Here is an 18,704-nt window from a genome sequence, read left to right as displayed (position 1 = left end):
TTATTGGACAAAAATGCAGGTACAAGCAGCGAATTGTGATGAGATGCATTATTGTGGCGCAAAACCTATCAATTTGTTCGCCACACGTCCGGGCACTTTTCTTCAGATTGCTTAACGCAAAGGACGTTGACCTTGTAAATAGCAGAGAAAAGTTTTGCACCTTGGAACACTTTACAGGATTTTAGGCCACCTCTATAACATAAGTTTAATATATTTTCTTATTCAGTTTTTAAATGATGGCATTCATTTTTTATATGCTGCAGTTTTTCAGAAATTACAAAATTACTCCAGAAAATTAAGGGTTTTGCAAATAAAAAAAAAATTCAAGGTACAGTACGGTCATGCATCTAGAAACAAATGTTCTATTGAAATATTAAATCGCTGCAATCGAGAAAATATTTCGAATACTCCATTTGTTACATTATTACTCTGCTACACAGAACTAAGCACAATCATAATCAAAAACCGTTTACAAGTCAAATATATTCTGAAATAGAAGCCACTGGTTACTAACAAGAATTTCCATTTTCACCACTGCTAAACCTGTTAAGATATTAACAAAACTCAGTTAATTTGCAAACATCCTATATTCATTGGTAATAAGCCTTGTTCTGCTTCCAGTTATAACATGGTGCAAGGTCTACGAAGTATACCTTTGCCGTCCATACGTTATATGTTTTTGTTTCAGTCAACCTCCTGACTGGTTTGATCCTGCCCGCCTTGAATTCCTCTCCTCTGTCAACCTTTTCATCTTCGAGTAGTACCGATTAGTACTTGCAACCTACGTCCTCAATTATTTGCTAGATGCATTCCAATCTTTGTGTTCCTCTGCTGTTTACCATCTACAGCTCCCCCTAGTACCATGGAATTTATTCCCTGATAACTTGACAGATGTCCTATCATCCTGCCCCTTCTTCTTGTCAGTGTTTTCCATATATTCCTTTCCTCACTGCTTCTCCGGAGAACCTCCTCATTCCTTACCTTATCAACCTACATAATTTTCAATATTCTTCTGTAGCACCGCATCTCAAATGCTTCGACTCTATTCTTTTCCGTCCGCAGCTCGTGGTCGTGCGGTAGCATTCTCGCTTCCCACGCGCGGGTTCCCGGGTTCGATTCCCGGCGGGGTCAGAGATTTTCTCTGCCTCGTGATGACTGGGTGTTGTGTGATGTCCTTAGGTTAGTTAGGTTTAAGTAGTTCTAAGTTCTAGGGGACTGATGACCATAGATGTTAAGTCCCATAGTGCTCAGAGCCATTTGCACCATCTATTCTTTTTCGCTTTTCCTAAAGGCCATGTTCCCCTATCATACAATGTTGTGCTCCAAACGTACATTGGTCTTCCACCCTTATCGTTTCTTCTTGGCTCTTGTACGTATTATATACACACCTCAAAAAAGTTTTGATCATCCCGGATTCCAGAACTCCTGACGATAGACGCTGACTGTGGATTTGTATCACAGGCACAGTCCCTTTGACTATTCGGAGATGTCACTGAACCCTCCCAAAGATGTAAAGAACCATGCATGAGCAGCTCCTATTAGACGGAGGGGGCCCGACTGCCGACCAATTCCAGTCATTCCATCAGGAAGGAGGTACACGGCTCTGGTTGTCTGTAGTTCAACCATGCCTAGACGGTCAGTACCGCGGTTCGATCGCGTCCGCGTTGTTACTTTGTGCCAGGAAGGGATCTCAACAAGGGAAGTGTCCGGGCGTCTCGGAGTGAACCAAAGCGACGTTGTTCGGAGGTGGAGAAGATACAGAGAGACAGGAACTATCGATGACATGCCTCGCGCAGTCCGCCCAAGGGCTACTACAGCAGTGGATGATGCTACGTACGGATTATAGCTCGTAGGAACCGTGACAGCAACGTCATCATAGGTCCATCTTTGCAACCACGACACCATGCAGCGCGGTACAGATGGCCCCAACAACATGCCAAATGGACCGCTCAGGGTTGGCATCACGTTCTCCTCACCGATGAGTGTCGCATATGCCTTCAACCAGACAATCGCCAGAGACGTGTTTGGAGGCAACCTGATCAAGGTTAACGCATTAGACACACTGTCCAGCGAGAGCAGCATGGTGGAGGTTCCCTGCTGTTTTGGGGTGGCATGATGTGGGGCCGACGTACGCCGCTGGTGGTCATGGAAGGCGCCGTAATGGTTGTACGAAATATGAATGCCATCCTCCGTCCGACTTTGCCACCATATCGGCAGCATATTGGCGAGGCATTGGTCTTCGTGGACGCCCCCATCGTACACATCTTGTGAATAGCTTTCTCCAGGATAACGACATCGCTCGACTAGAGTGGCCAGCATGTTATCCAGACATGAACCCTATCGAACATGCCTGAGATAGATTAAAAAGCCGGCCGAAGTGGCCGTGCGGTTAAAGGCGCTGCAGTCTGGAACCGCAAGACCACTACGGTCGCAGGTTCGAATCCTGCCTTGGGCATGGATGTTTGTGATGTCCTTAGGTTAGTTAGGTTTAACTAGTTCTAAGTTCTAGGGGACTAATGACCTCAGCAGTTGAGTCCCATAGTGCTCAGAGCCATTTGAACCCATAGATTAAAAAGGGCTGTTTATGGACGACGGGACTCACCAACCACTCTGAGGGATCTACACCGAATCGCCGTTGAGGAGTGGGACAATCTCTGGACCAACAGTGCCTTGATGAACTTTTTCCCTGTCGACAAATCCTATGAACGTGTCTTGATTTTTCTTTAGTCTTGCTTCCATTATCAACCGCAACGTCAGAACTGCCTCTCTGGTGCCTTTACCTTTCCTAAAGCCAAACTGACACATCCTCAGTTATCTTTTCCTTTCTTCTGTACTTTATTCTTCTCAGCAACTTGGATGCATGAGCTGTTAAGCTGATTGTGCGATAATTCTCGCACTCGTCGGCTCTTGCAATCTTCGTAAATCTATGGATGACGTTTTTCCGAAAGTCAGATGGTATATCTCCAGACTCATATATTCTGCACACCAACTTGAATAGTCGATTTGTTGCCACTTCAAAAATGGTTCAAATAGCTCTGAGCACAATGGGGACTTAACTTCTGAGGTCATCAGTCCCCTAGAACTTAGAACTACTTAAACCTAACTAACTTAAGGACATCACACACATCCATGCCCGAGGCAGGATTCGAACCTGCGTACGTAGCGGTCGCGCGGTTCCAGGCTGTAGCACCTAGAACCGCTCGGCCACCCCGGCCGGCGTTGCCACTTCATTCAATGATTTTAGCAATTCTGATGGAATGTTACCTATCCCTTCTGCCTTATATGACTTATATGTATAACAACGTTCAAAAATGTAGGATTTTACCTGTCATAAAATTCGGTAGCGACGAATTAACAATATATTTCAAATAGTTCTAATATATTATACAGCAATTAAATGAGTAGCACTCGAACTATTTACAAATGCCGCACAAAACACAACCTCATGTCTAGCAACAACTAAAACTCTGGGAGATGGCGCCAACTGCTTACGACGGTCTCCAGTCCGCTGTCCTCTAGGTACATTACTCTCCCCTATTCTTTACCGATCGTTCGACAACGCGGCAAAAGCTCGTGGTGCACTGTGTCGATAAAAACGGACTACAGCGAGCTTAACCTTCACGTATCATAGCACTTGTCGAACTATTTTCTGTCTTGGCGATCCAGAACGTTTCATCTGGGACGACTGAGTCCTAGTTTCGACGTCACATCCATTAACCCAAGTTTTGTCATCTATTATGACATGTTTCAACAGTTCTGCATTGTTGCTGAGTTCACATAGCGACTTCTGAGCAACTTGAATTCGACGTTATTTTTGTCCGAAGTTCAAAGATGATTTTTGGTTGGTTCAAATGGCTCTGAGCACTATGGGACTTCACATCTGAAGTCATCAGTCCGCTAGAACTTAGAACTACTTAAACCTAACTATCGTAAGGACATCATACACATCCATGCCCGAGGCAGGATTCGAACCTGCGACCGTAGCGGTCGCGCGGTTCCAGACTGAAGCGCCTAGAACCGCTCGGCCACTCCGGCCGGCGATGATTTTTGAATCGATTTTGCTGTCAAACGTTTTCATACCCAAATCACTCAAAAAAATTTCAATATTGAGCCAGTTGATAAGTCAACATCAGCAACTTCCCTGTTTGTGATTCGACGATCGTATATAATCATTCCTTTAATTTTTTTCGCCGTTTCACAGGGTGGCGATGTGCTGAGGTATCCAGTGCGCTCGCCATCTTCAGCATCTTCACGGATTTCTTCGAAATGCTTACACCTCGTAAATCTTTGTTTTAATTATATCAGGCTCACTAAAAAAGAGATATTTAACACCTCAAAAACTCTGCTGTGCTTTTTTTCGTTCGTATAACAAAACCTGATATAAATTCTCAGATTCATTTTATACAAAATAAATAATCGCCGATACTACCAAAGCATATGTAACCTTTTTGACGGCTGACAACGGACTAATTATCCGGTATGGCTAATATGAGTAGATTTACCAACGCACAACGAAAAAGTCGCGCGAATCAGAGTAGCACTACACGAGAAATTACAAAATTGTCGTGCTTTACGAATATACCTCGTATATCTCGTGCAGAGATCGTAAGAATAAGGTGAGAAAAATTAAGGCGTGCGCGGAGGTATGCAGGCAACTGTTTTTGTATCACTACAAATGCGAATTTGGTCTGAGATTGTCTAATTTAGGTCCAAAATATTCTACACTTTGTACTGCAAAGTGGCTAGTGGAGAATATCTATTCATGTAGGTAACTAATTCAATTTGGCTTCACGCTCAATATTATTGGCTGTGGGTGTTGCAACACGACGAGAAAATGAAGCTCATAAGGGATTCAAAGAAACGTTTTACATTGCTGCGAGATATGACACGCGTCCCTTTTAAATTAAACGATTTATTGTCAGGAATGCTATACGGGAGTTATAGTAGGAATGAATAGGCGTATCGTTGCTTGCCAGCTTTAAACGTTTTTAGAGAAATCTCTGTGCCTCATTAGAACCATATGGCCAAGTTATGTAATTTGCCATATGTGGAGCGGTCAGCCTAAGCGAACCTGATTTGTCGTCTTCTGGAATTGCAGCCCGTACGTCACGTAAAGTTATTACAGTGATGCTTGTGTGGAAGACGTGGGCCGACGAGAAATGGACGTGTCGTAGACCTGTCAATGGACTATAAAATCTGACGTCAGCACGTGACGATAAACAGGCCATTGGCATGGCGCTGACAGACCACTGAACTTCATTTCGAATGTTGGCCCTACGTCCGCTCCGCTGCAGGTGCGCTGTCACCCGAGTGGCTGTGGTTTGCATAAAGATATTCCTTCGCACATGACATCCGCGACAACAAACAAGTGAAGGCTCCAGCTATAATAAATGAACTCATCCAAACAAACACTCCAGTAGTGAGAGGCAACAAGTGATGCCGCAGCGCGGTTTGCAATAGTGGCCAAGTACCGTGAGGCATTTCAGATGAGGGGGGGGGGGGGGGGCGGTCATATACGTGTGATGTGTCTTGCATGACGAGCCGAAACCTGAGCGATCGCGAGCGCCCCTGACTGCGAACGCTGTTAACTAGTTGCAAAAATTATTAACACCATGTAACTCTACCGAAGTAACTGGACTGTCGTATGAATACGTGTGTTGAAAAGTTGCATGCGGTTTTCTCTTCACAGCCGGAGGCACTTTCTTGATAGAGCATGCGAAAAATTTGGCTTGTCAAGGACGCACTTTTAGCAGTAATACACTGAAGCCCCAAAGAAACTACTATAGGCATGCGTATTCAAATACAGAAAGATGTAAACAGGCAGAATAAGGCGCTGCGGTCGGCAAAGCCTATATAAGACAAGTGTCTGGCGCAGTTGTTGGCTCGGTTACTGCTGCTGCAATGGCAGGTTATCAAGATTTAAGTGAGTTTGAACGTGAGTTATGGTTGGCACCGAGTGATGGGATACAGCAACTCCGAGATAACGATGAAGTGGTGATTTTCCCATACGATCATTTCACGAGTGTACCGTGAATATCAGGAATCCGATAAACATCAAATCTACATAGTTGTGGCCGGAGAAAGATCCCGCAAGAACGGGACCAACGACGACTAAAGAGAATCGTTCAGCGTGACAGAAGCGCAAGCCTTCCAGTAATTGCTGCAGATTTCAATGCTGGGCTCTCAACATCTGTCAGCTTGCGACTCATTAAACGAAACATCATCCGTATGGGCTTTCGAAGCCGAAGGCTCCCTCGTGTGCCTTTGTTGACTCCAAGAGACTAAGCTTTACGCCTCGCCTGGGCCCATCAACACCGACATTGGACTGCTGATAACTGGAAACATGTCTGGCTTTAAATTGTATTGAGTGGATGGACGTGTAGGGGGATGGAGACCTCCTCATGAATCCATGGACCTTGCATGTCAGAAGGGGACTATTCAAGGTGGTGGAGTCTCTGTAATGGTGTGGCGCGCGTGCAGTTGGAGTGGTATGGGACCCCTGATACGTCTAGATACGACTCTGACAGGTAACACGTACGTAAGCATCCTGTCTGATCACCTTATCCATTCATGTCCGACGGACTTGGCAATTCCAGCAGGGCAATGCGACACGCCACACAGCCAGAATTGCTACAAAGTGGCTCCAGGAACACTTTTCTGAGTTTAAATGCTTCCTATGGCCACCAAACTCCCCGGACATGAACATTATTGAGCATATCTGGGACGCCTTGAACCGTGTTATTCAGAAAAGATATCCACCCCCTCATACTCTTACCGATTTATGGGCAGCTCTTCAGGATTCAAGGTGTAAATTCCCTCCAGCACTACTTCGGACGTTAGTCGAGTCCATGCCACGTCGTGTTGCGGCACTTCGGCGTGCTCGCTGGGGCCCTTTAGGATATTGGGCAGGTGTACCAGTATCTTTGGCTCTTCAGTGTACAACGTTCAGCCTTTGCCACTGAGTTGATTTCTCGATCAGCACTGCTCAAGAAGGCCGGTGCCACGATCTAAAAGTCTTCCACCCCATCAAGGCGAATAGATGCAGTAATCGAGAGTGACACTGAGTTGTATGTCAATGAAGAAATAACATTTCCTGAGAGATATACATGTAGTAGTTCAATACAACACGTGTTAGCACATGCAGATTTAAATGCTTTAGTACGTGATGTTGGACTAAGTAAACAAAAGGCAGAACTGTAGCTAGTCAGATATCAGACGCCGCCTGTGACTTGCCAACAGAGCTGCAAATAACGTATTTATCTTTTCCTGTTTTTTTTTCTGAGTTTAATTTTTAAATTCCTTGCGCGTTTTTTGATTTAAGACATGCAACCTCGCGTTTTAGTAACTGGGAAGTGTAGATTCGCGCAGTCTGTAGCACAATTGTCGTTTCTTTTGAACAGCCAGCTACAGTAAGGTGTCAGCCTCCGTTGGTGACACATAGGGAGGGTAGCGAGTTCCGTATTTTGCTTTCTCTGTGTGAGTTTTTAGTTAATTGTCAAGTCAGTAGTACTAGGATGGACAGGGTGTGTGCATGGTTTTTGCGGACGCAGGAGGATCTGGCCGCAGTTCGCGACCAGCTGACGACGCTTTTGGACACAGCCAGTCGTCTTCAGGCTGCTGTCTCGAGGTGTAGCTGTGGCGGTGCATCTGGTGCGTCGCACGTGACACCTCAGGTAGAGCTTGTTTCGTCCACGGACTCTGCTGCCGAGGTACCTTGCAATGTACTCGACGCGAGTATCCGCCATCACTGCAGGGTGAATGGCGGGCGGTAACACGTTCGCGTCGCCAGAGACAGTTCGTCAGTTGGAAGCTGTCCGTGTGGCCTCGTTCACTCACCTTGCGCGTGGATATGTGGCCACTCCTTCCGCAGGGTCTGGGCAGAAGATTTAATGTTAGCTGTGTTGCACAGCTCCTTAGGCACACACCGTCTAGGGCCAGAAAAAAATCCAGTGCCGCTTGGGTTCTGAGGCGATCCTCAACTCTGCGAGCCATTGGCGGAGGTGGTGGCCTAGCTCCGGAATGCAAGTAGACTACAAAGAAAAGATGCTTCGGCTATCAAAATTTTAACAGAATAGTGTCAGTAAATTATTAACAAAATTCCTGAATTTACTGGCCTCCGGGAAAATCGTCACGCTCAAATAATTCTCGGAACCGAGCGCTGGCCAAAATCCGAAGTAGAAAGGTCTGAATCATTTAGCGAGGCGTGGAACGTATATGGAAAACACAGATTAGACCCTAGCAAGTGGAGTGTTCATTGCAGTTGACAAAAGTATTGTCTATCGCGGTCGAAACTGAGTCTGACCATTGCGAGTTAACATCCCAAAGATGTTCGGGCTCACATGCGCTTCCTCTTCGTCGAAATGTCTTGGCTCAAACTCGTCTAGGCGTTGATACCAGAAAATAAATGCTTTTCGAAACGGCCTAGGATCTGCAATAAACGCTTCCCCAGTGGAATCGATACAAACAGATCTAAACTACACAGTAAACAATTGATTTACAGCGTTTGCAAAATGCTCGTAAATTCCCACTAGAGACATGCATCTCACGACAGATTTCCAATCGACTTCATCGACAAATTAATATTTTCTTTTAATTTAAATACCTCCCTTAGACCCAAAACTAACAACAAACATGAACAAATCTGACCCCTCGTTTAATTCCGTGCAGTGAAGCTGCGTACACAAATCGATACTGCATGTAACAAAAATTATTCCCCCAAATATTCTCAGATAAGTAGATAAACAAAAATCTGTCTTCCTAGGTAAGCATTATTAATTTTCATTTTCCAAATTTCTCCGCCCAAATTTCCGAGACCATAACTTACAATTTGGAAATTACAACGAACGTAAAATCATCCCAAAACGTAAGCCTGACACATACATACACGTAAATAAATCCCTTATATGCCCCAAAAACCTAATTTACATTACTGGCCATTAAAATTGCTACACCAAGAAGAAATGCAGATGATAAACGGGTATTCATTGGACAAATATATTATACTAGAACTAACATTTGATTACATTTTCAAGCAATTTGGGTGCATAGATCCTGAGAAATCAGTACCCAGAACAACCACCTCTGGCCGTAATAACGGCCTTGATACGCCTGAGCAATGAGTCAAACAGAGCTTGGATGGTATGTACAGGTACAGCTGCCCATACTGCTTCAACAAGATACCACAGTTCATCAAGAGTAGTGACTGGCGTATTGTGACGAGGCAGTTGCTCGGCCACCATTGACCAGACGTTTTCAGTTGGTGAGGGATCTGGAGAATGTGCTGGCCAGGGCAGCAGTCGAACATTTTCTGTATCGAGAAAGGCCCGTACAGGACCTGCAACATGCGGTCGTGCATTATCCTGCTCAAATGTAGGGTTTCTCAGGGATCGAATGAAGGGTAGAGCCACGGGTCGTTACACATCTGAAATGTAACGTCCACTGTTCAAAGTGCCGCCAATGCGAACAAGAGGTGACCGAGATTTGTAACTAATGGCAGCCCATACCATCACGCCCTGTGATACGCCAGTATGGCGATGACGAATACACGCTTCCAATGTGCGTTCACCGCGATGTCGCCAAACACGGATGCGACCATCATGATGCTGTAAACAGAACCTGGATTCATCCGAAAAAATTACGTTTTGCCATTCGTGCACCCAGGTTCGTCGTTGAGTACACCATCGCAGGCGCTCCTGTCTGTGATGCAGCGACAAGGGTAACCGCAGCCATGGTCTCCGAGTTGCAAACGTCATCGAACTGTTCATGCAGATGGTTGTTGTCTTGCAAACGTCCCCATCTGTTGACTCAGGGATCGAGACGTGGCTGCACGATCCGTTACAGCCATGCGGATAAGATGCCTGTCATCTCGACTGCTACGAGACCTTTGGGATCCAGCACGGCGTTCCGTATCACCCTCCTGAACCCACCGATTCCATATTCTGCTAACAGTCATTGGATTTCGACCAACGCGAGCAGCAATGTCGCTATACGATAAACCACAATCGCGATAAGCTATAATCCGACCTTTATCGAAGTCGGAAACGTGATGGTACGCATTTCTCCTCCTTCCACGAGGCATCACAAGAACGTTTTACCAGGCAACGCCGGTCAACTGCTGTTTGTGTATCAGAAATCGGTTGGAAACTTTCCTCATGTCAGCACGTTGTAGTTGTCGCTATCGGCGCCAACCTTGTGTGAATACCCTGAAAAGCTAAGCATATCACAGCATCTTCTTCCTGTCGGTTAAATTTCGCGTCTGTAGCACGTCATCTTCGTGGTGTAGCAATTTTAATGACCAGTAGTGGATATGCATACTGTGCGCTGATTTTTGACTTGATACCGTTCACAAGTAAATGAGTTCTCCAATCTCCTCGCACCCAAATGTGCGTTCCAAGGATCTCTTTCTAACTGCACAGAGCTTGTGCCCAAGAAATCCCTATGCGTCGAAACAACAAACAAGCTACAATAAATACTGAAAAAACAATGCAAATTACCCCTCAATTTGTACTCGTCGCAAAATAATTCATTAAATGCTTGATCGCCCCAATTTCATTTTTTCTCCCTTACAGACCTCTCGCTATCTTAAACTTCTCTCGAGTCCACAAATTAGGCAATAACGATCGTAATGTTCTACCATGCCATCGCCAATCAGTTACAATAAAATCACATTCCATCGTAAGATACCATTCTGTCCAAATATCACTTTCTATATTAGAATCAAACTCACTGTATTGTCCCTTAAAATTATCGACATGAGTAGCTACAACATCATTATCATGAAATAAAGCATTACTTTTTTAACTTTCAACAGCCGCCGACACATCATACAACTCGCTACATAAAACCTCATTTACCTCCGTCGACAAATCACCAATATAAGAATCGTTCATCCTCTGCATTTACATCACCTAAATTGTAGCTACAGCGGCGTGCAATTTCAAAATCAGCAGTACCATTTAATTCCGCTGTGTTTTGATTTAAACCTGAGCATAATACCTTTTCCTCTCCTACAGGTTCCTGCGCCACATTAATTTCAGATCGCACATAAAATTCAGATCCACGTTCATTCTCAAACAAACATTCAAGGTCCACAGATCCATCCAGACTTTCGGGTTCACCTCCATTATTAGGAAGATACGCACAGATTTCTTCCTCTGAGGTATCAATACTAGCAGCTTCAACTTTCGTAATTTCAGCAGGTAAAATATCATTACTATCTTCCTTCAAAAATAATTCACCAATATCCGCCGATACATACAAAAATTCAACAACAGCTGACGAGATTAATGATACACCGCCCTTATTAACCTCCTTAACAATTTTCGCCGTCACAATGTCATCTGGAACATCATCACCTTCATCACTATAATCGTTACCGCTGGTTAGTACCTCTTTAGGATTTTCTTTAGGATTTTCAATACCATCTAACTCCACCAAACTCAGTTCCAACTCAGCCTCCTTTTGGCACATAGAATCTTTCATTGTATTAACATTAACACACTCTTTCGTCTCACATTTGTAAAACAAATCATTTAGCCCTAAATCGTCGTCATCGCCTTTATCATTATCTTTCATTATTTTAGGATTAGACCTTTTACGTACGATATCATATGAAAATTCACCTATTTGATTCTCATCTCTTACTAATTTCATTTCAAAATTCTGACGCATTTCTGCCGATTTATTGACACCTATCACATTTCCGTTTACTCGCGTCCTATTCATCGCCGGTTTATTCTGCCATCTCCGGATCTGAGATGCGGAGAAACTGTTTTCCAATCTCCCATCGCGCTAATTCATTTCACCAAGTACCGGTCCCTGAAATCTATGTTGTTGGTGTCGGTCCCTGTCATGAAAGTTTCTGTTCCCATTACCACTTTGAAATTTATCTTTGGATGTGTTCCTGTTACCGTTTCCCTTATCGAAACTGTTGTTTGCGTTCCGTTGATAGCTTTCCGGATGTCTTTCATACTAGTTACTTGGACTGTAGTTATGATTTCCACTCTGAAAACTATTCGTTTGCTTACTTTGCGCTTTAAATTTCAGCGCCCGTTCTAATTTTTCTACAAAGTCAAAAAATTCGTCTATTGAGTTGTTAGGAGCGTGCACTAGATCCCACTGCAAATTTTTCGGTAACCGACTTTTCAACGTCGTAATTTCAGTAAGCTTTCTCAGCGGACGTTTCACATGCATTAATCTCGGAAGTTCACGTTTACGAAATTCTCGCATCGATCCGTTCCCGTATTTAAATGTTGGCCCGTTCAGAAACTCATTTTGGAGTCGCGTTTGCTTCGCCTCACTCCAGAACTTGTTCAGGAAACTGCTTTCAGATATTTCGTAGGTAGCGAACATATCACTGTGTATATTTGCCCACGACTGCGGCTCACCTTCCAAACGTCTTTTCATGAATTTTATCTCCGCCTCGTCGGACATTTCCCTTATAAAACCGTCTCTGCATCCTGCTAGAAAATTTACTGGGTGATATTTCCCGTCGTCTCCAAAACATTTGACAGTTCCCGAGCTCATCCACGGAAAACTGATCACGGAAGGGGTTTGATGTGCAGCTAAAGGATTCAATTCGCTTTTTATTTCATTGATTTGCTTTTTAACTTCACCATTTTCTATTTTAATGGCAGATTCTACTTGTTCCTTTATTTTATCTACTTCTTTCTCCCCTTTATCTATTCGAACGCATAATTTGCCAATAGCCTCTGTCGCCTCAGCCATCAGAGCATCTTGCATACTCATACAATTTCTTATGCTGCCTGCAACTTCTTCACCTTATCACTCAAAATTTTTTCCGCTTTTATCTACCTTAGAGTCAAGTATCCCAACTTCATCAGAAATTTTGCCCATTTCATGCCGAATGGTTTACAATTTTCCGTCTGTCAATTCCTCAATTCCACTAGCAATATTACGTACTTCGTCTTTCACAGCCGAAGCCATTTTGCATTGAACCGAATCAGTTTTTAAATTTACGTCACCCATATCGGTTTTAACAGAATAAATTTTGGATCCCAATCCTCTTATCATTTGCATAAATTGCATCATGTCTCCCCCAAATTCATCTCCCTTGCCTGATTTCTGGCTATTTGTCCTACTAAATTCATCGCCGACCACGCTCTCCCGCTCCGACTTCGGGTTAAGCGGCTCGCTAGTATTTTCGGACCCACACAAATTGGTCGACTGCTTAATATTAGCGACGTCTATTATTGGCGATTGAACTACATAATCATACGTAATTTCGCTATCAGCGCAGGTACTTATCTTTGTAGTGCTGGATCCTTCTGCCATGGTATTGATGCCGATGTCGCAGTTTAAGCCGAGGCTGAAGATCTCTTAGCCTCTGCTGTGGTACTGCAACTAACACTTCCTCAACTAACACTTTCCAAAATCCATTCCTGTTCCAAAACTTTGCAAGGTTCTTATTCCGCAACTAATTCTTTCCAAATTACTATACCGGACGAGCCCCCAATTGCGAACTGACATCCCAAAGATGTTACGGCTCACATGCGGTTCCTCTTCGTCGAAATGTCTTGGCTCAGACTCGTCTAGGGGTTGAACCGATGGTGTCGCGATACATGCTCTAAATTAGACACTTGTGGCCCTTTGGTTAAATTGTCTGGCTGATGGCAAGTTTACGAAATTGTATGAACCATACAATGTTAATATAACGCGTAACGACAGTAATGATAATATCGGGAGCGACCCATAAATGATGTAGGTCACACAGTTGCGAATTGGTTAGAATAATGTTTATTCAGAAAGCAAACTAATAGCGAAAGTGGTCGTATTTATAATTCTATTACACTCGAGCGCATATACATTTGACACAGTTCGATCATTCACAATCGCATCGCGAATTACAAGTACGATACTCCGCCTCCTTGACTAAGCGAAAAGTTAAAGAGTTCACACCAGGCGCTCGGCTGCTCACCGCTCGGAGACTAAGTCCCGCGATAGCACAATATTTTCTAAGTCGTTTCACTACCTAGCTGCCTAAAGACCGTACGTCCGCTTTCGCGTCTCCAGCAGCACTGTCCCTCTACCCGTCCCCGGCCGCGTTTCCCGCTCCCCGAACATCCTCGCTCAACTGATTAGTGCAGTTCCGTTTCCTGAAGCCGTCCATCCGATTGGCTACAGCTTATTCTACATTATTTTACATTTTAACATATTTAAATAATGAAAGCTTGACCACCTTCACGTTCTAAAGAAAGTAATAATAACATCCATTACACAATAAAAGTTACATTCTTTTACATGAAACCAATACAATTTCCTTCTTAGCTTTGAATGCCATGGCCAGTAGCCTTGCACCAATGCGCTTGCTGATTAATTTACAGACTTTAAATTTACAGAGTTTATATTTACAACATTTGTCATTTTAATGATGCGCTTTTACATGAAATGTCGATCTTTAAGATCTTCCAAAGCGTTCAGGTTTTGGCATTCAGGTCTTTGGTACAAAACTTGTTAATTTCACTTTAACAGTAAATCCTAAACTGTTATAGATATGATCAATATTCAAGCTTTATTGGGATCACCATGAAAATTAATGAAGGATGGTAGATTAAAATTACTGTGGCTTCATTCCCTGGATTACTGCAGAAGAAATAGTTTTCATAAATGTTTCGCTTTATGGTCGATGTTAGTTCCGCGATATTCAACACTCAAACAGCTTCTACGGGGTTTCCCTGTGACGTAGGTTCTCGTCTGTCTCACTCGCACACTCCGATGCTTAGGCCTCATTCAGCACAAGAGACAACTGTGAATTTTCCCATCTCGTAGCGGATCTGCGCTCTTTGTTGCACACGGTCCTGGACGACAGGGTTCGTTTCACAATTCCTGAAGGCTGAGTATTCCGGTCATATACTTAAATATGAGTGAAATGCTCGTTATTTCACACCGTGAGATAGGGGAGCTCAACTATCGGATATTTTCACCGGCCACCCGATTCCGCCGTGACAGTTTTGGAGTCATTCGAAGAAAATCAACGCCCAACACCGCGGGGATATTTAGATCATGCAACATTAGCTGGTAGCAGCTTTAATCTACAGAATATAGATTCGGATGGTTACGGGTTCACAGGAGGTTACACCGACACTTAGTCGTCTGAAGTACTTTTGAGCATGTTTCGGGAAAACCATGTTGATCAGCTAGTTCAACAGCCGACACGCAATTGAAATATTTTAGACCTTCTATGCTTGACCTTATCGATAGTGCCAGTGCATAGAGGTTTAGTGATAATAAAGTCAAAATAGCGACGATGGTTACTGAACTTAATAGACGAATCAAGGAGGCTAGGAGGATACTTTTGCTGGAAGTTCTAGTACGATGGATGTAGAGGAATTACGGACACAGTTTAAACTGATTGTACATCGCGCTCTGGAGTAGTATGTGTTGAGCAACTGGATGAGAGACGTAAAAGTCCACCGGGGTATAAAAAAAAAAAGAAAAGGAAAGGAAAGACGGCAAATATCGACAGGGGAGAATTAGTAGTAATTCGTGCGTATCTAACAAGATCGAAGCGGTTAGAGAACACGAACTACTATCGTTATATCTTAACGTAAGACTTTGCCGAGAAGCCGAAAGAATTAGGGGCCTACGTATAATCCCTAAATGGTTTGAAGACTTCTATCCAGTCACTCGTTGATCAGTATGATGTGGCAAAAGCAGACAGCAAAAGGAAAGCTGATGGTTTAAATTTCCCATTTAAGAAATCATTCTCGCGGGAGGATAGTACAAACAAACCGTCGTTTGATCGTCACTCAGACTCCCGTATCGAGGACATAGTAATACGGCCCCGCTCGCGTAGAGAAACAACTGAAAGAGTTGGAAACAAATGAGTCGTCAGGTCCGAATGGAAACCCAGTTCTATTTACGGCACAGGCCCCTTACTTAGCTTGCATTTAACACGAATCTTTCAACCAGCACAGAGTATAAAGCGACTGGAAAAAAGCGTAGGTGACTCCTGTGTATAAGAAGGTTAAAAGGACGGGCACTCAAAATTACAAACGAATACGCTCACATCGATTTGCTGCAGGTTTCATGAAAATATTCTGAATTCGAATGTAACAAATTTTCATAACATGGAAAAGATTTCGTACCAGAATCAGCACTGATTTAGAAAGCATCACGTATGCGAAACTCAGCTTGCCCTTTTCCTCACGAACCATGGATGAAGAGCAACAGGCAGATTCCATATTCTTAGATTTCCGATAACCGTTTGACGCAGTGCTCCAACGGAGACTGTTAAAGAAGGTACGAACATGCGGAGTAGGTTCCCAGCTATGTGAGTGGTTCGAAGACTTCTTAAGTAACCGAACCCGGTATGTTGTCCTCCACGGCGAGTGTTCGTCAGATGCTAGGGTCGTCAGGAGTGCGCCAGGGCTGTGCGATAGGACCGCCCTTATTTTCTGGATATATAAATTAACAGACGGTCAGGGTGAGCAGAAATCTGCGACTATTTGTTCTTGGCACTGTAGTGTATGGGTAAGTATCGTCATTGTGTGGCTGTAGGAGGATACAAGATGACTTAGACAAAATTTCTAGTTAGTGTAATGAATGGCAGCCTGCTCTAAATGTGGAGAAATGTAACTTAATGCATATGAGTAGAAAAAAAAAAACGTTATCTTAGAATACAGCATTAATAGCGAGCTGCTTGACATAGTCACGTAGAAAAAAATCTAGACGCGACTTTGCAAAGATGGAACGATCACGTTATGTACAACACTGATGTCAGCCATTCTTGAATACTGTTCGAGTGTTTGGGATGCCCATTCAGCACTGTCCAGCTTCACAGTTCTTGCATTGGGTACTTTGATGTCTTGCGGTCTCCTTTTCAGCTCCTGTATTTTCACACTTAGGTGGCTCGTTTCATGAAACCGGACCGCATCTACTACAGTACTGGAGTGCGGGGTTCGACGAGGTCTTTTCCGTGGCGACACATAATTTTTCAAGTATAACTGCACAAATCTTCGACAATAAATGACAGACTGAATTTTCATTGTTGTGGTAGACTTCAAAAATGGTTCAAATGGCTCTGAGCACTCTGGGACTTAACATCTGAGGCCATCAGTCCCCTGGAACGTAGAACTACTTAAACCTAACTAACTTAAGGACATCACACACATCCATGCCCGAGGCAGGATTCGAACCTGCGACCGTAGCGATCGCTCGGTTCCAGACTAAAGCGTCTAGAACCGCTCGGCCACAACGGCCGGCTGTGATAGAGTATCCAGACGTTGCATACAGTGAAACCCACTAATAAACTGAAAATAATCGACTAACATTTCCTGTTACTGATATTTATTCTGCAATGATTCATGCTTGATCTATTCGATCAGTTCCATCAGTGTGCTTGTTGTATTTTGTCAGAATGGAGTGTAGAGGAACTTCAATGTGTTTTCTTCACCACTGAAAATATACTGGGTGCACATCAATTCTATTTGAAGCTGCAGAAACAACGGAGTTGTTATTCCGTTTGCACAGAAACAGACCATTTTTCCTTCGTGTGGCGGAATGAGTAGTACTGTATGTCTTTCATCTTTCTTTATTCCCTTCCCCTTGGGAAGGGGAAAATTTGGGGCCACAAAAGACACAAAATTGTAATAATAATAGGCATGACAGATTAGCATGTATACTTACTACGTTTCATGAAGCTTTTATTAACAGATATGTCACAGTTGGAATACATGTGTTTGGCCACTCGTTTCGAACCAGCTGGTTTATTCTCAAGCCTAAAATACTGAGGCTGTGCGGAAAATGCTTGATCTTAATAACGAATATCAAACTGGCAATACATACTTTTGATGTTAGTTGCTAAGATCAGGGACTTTCAGCGCAGCCTCATTGGGTCAATTTTGAGAATTGTTGGGTCGAAACTAGTTGCCAGCCACTGTGTCCGAGCGGTTCTAGGCGCTTCAGTCCGGAACCGCGCTGCTGTTACGGCCGCAGGTTCGAATTCTGCCTCGGGCATGGATGTGTGTGATGTCCTTAGGTCAGTTAGGTTTAAGTAGTTATAAGTATAGGGGACTGATGACCTCAGATGTTAAATCCGATAGTGCTCAGAGCCATTCGAACCATTTTCGAAACTAGTCGCTAAACATACATATTACAGCTATGAGAGAACTGTTAACAGACACTTCATGATATATTAAAAAGGGATGGCTGGTTCTGTACCAAAAAGAAGGTGAAACTGAAAAATCATTAAATTCCTTGGCGCTACTTTTATGTAATGCTGAAAATGTAGCATGCGTCCCTGCGATACAAACAATTTTGCTCTAATGTAAGTAAAAGACATGATTGTTGGTGTATAAAGGGACTATCTGCAATGTTTGTATCTGAGTGATAAATATTTTAATTGTCACAGGTACTGTAAATCCGAGACGTGATGAGATTCAAGCTGTCCAAAAAATACATGCCGACTGAAGCGACAAATGGATTTTTGTACCAAGGCTGGGATTCGAACGCGGGTCTCCTGCTCACTAGCAAGTTTGTTAACCACTACAGCGACCAGATACAGTGGACTACCCTAGCGCGCCTCCCTCCTCAATCCAAATTCCTATTCACGCCTCAGCCAACTTATTATGCCCCCTGAACTCGAACATCATTACAGAGGCTCTCCAACTCTACTGGAATAGCACCTCATCATCGAACGAAGCGGGAAAACCAGGCTGAAATCCAGGCATAGGTGCTTTAAGATG

At 43.6% G+C, this 18,704-nt stretch overlaps 1 protein-coding gene across 1 annotated transcript in view; it reads left to right on the top strand.

Annotated features, from left to right (window-relative positions):
• The window catches only part of LOC126423035 (atherin-like), a 32,473-nt gene extending 14,044 nt beyond the window's left edge, over positions 1-18,429 (top strand). The window contains exon 3 of the mRNA XM_050087247.1: positions 18,371-18,429. Within this exon, the coding sequence (XP_049943204.1) occupies positions 18,371-18,429 (59 nt within the window). The remainder of the gene's footprint in view (positions 1-18,370) is intronic.
• Positions 18,430-18,704: the final 275 nt, after the last annotated feature.

Source organism: Schistocerca serialis, chromosome 1, assembly GCF_023864345.2.
Source record: "Schistocerca serialis cubense isolate TAMUIC-IGC-003099 chromosome 1, iqSchSeri2.2, whole genome shotgun sequence".
NCBI classification, from domain to species: domain Eukaryota; kingdom Metazoa; phylum Arthropoda; class Insecta; order Orthoptera; family Acrididae; genus Schistocerca; species Schistocerca serialis.
This window is presented reverse-complemented; position numbering and strand designations above follow the sequence as displayed.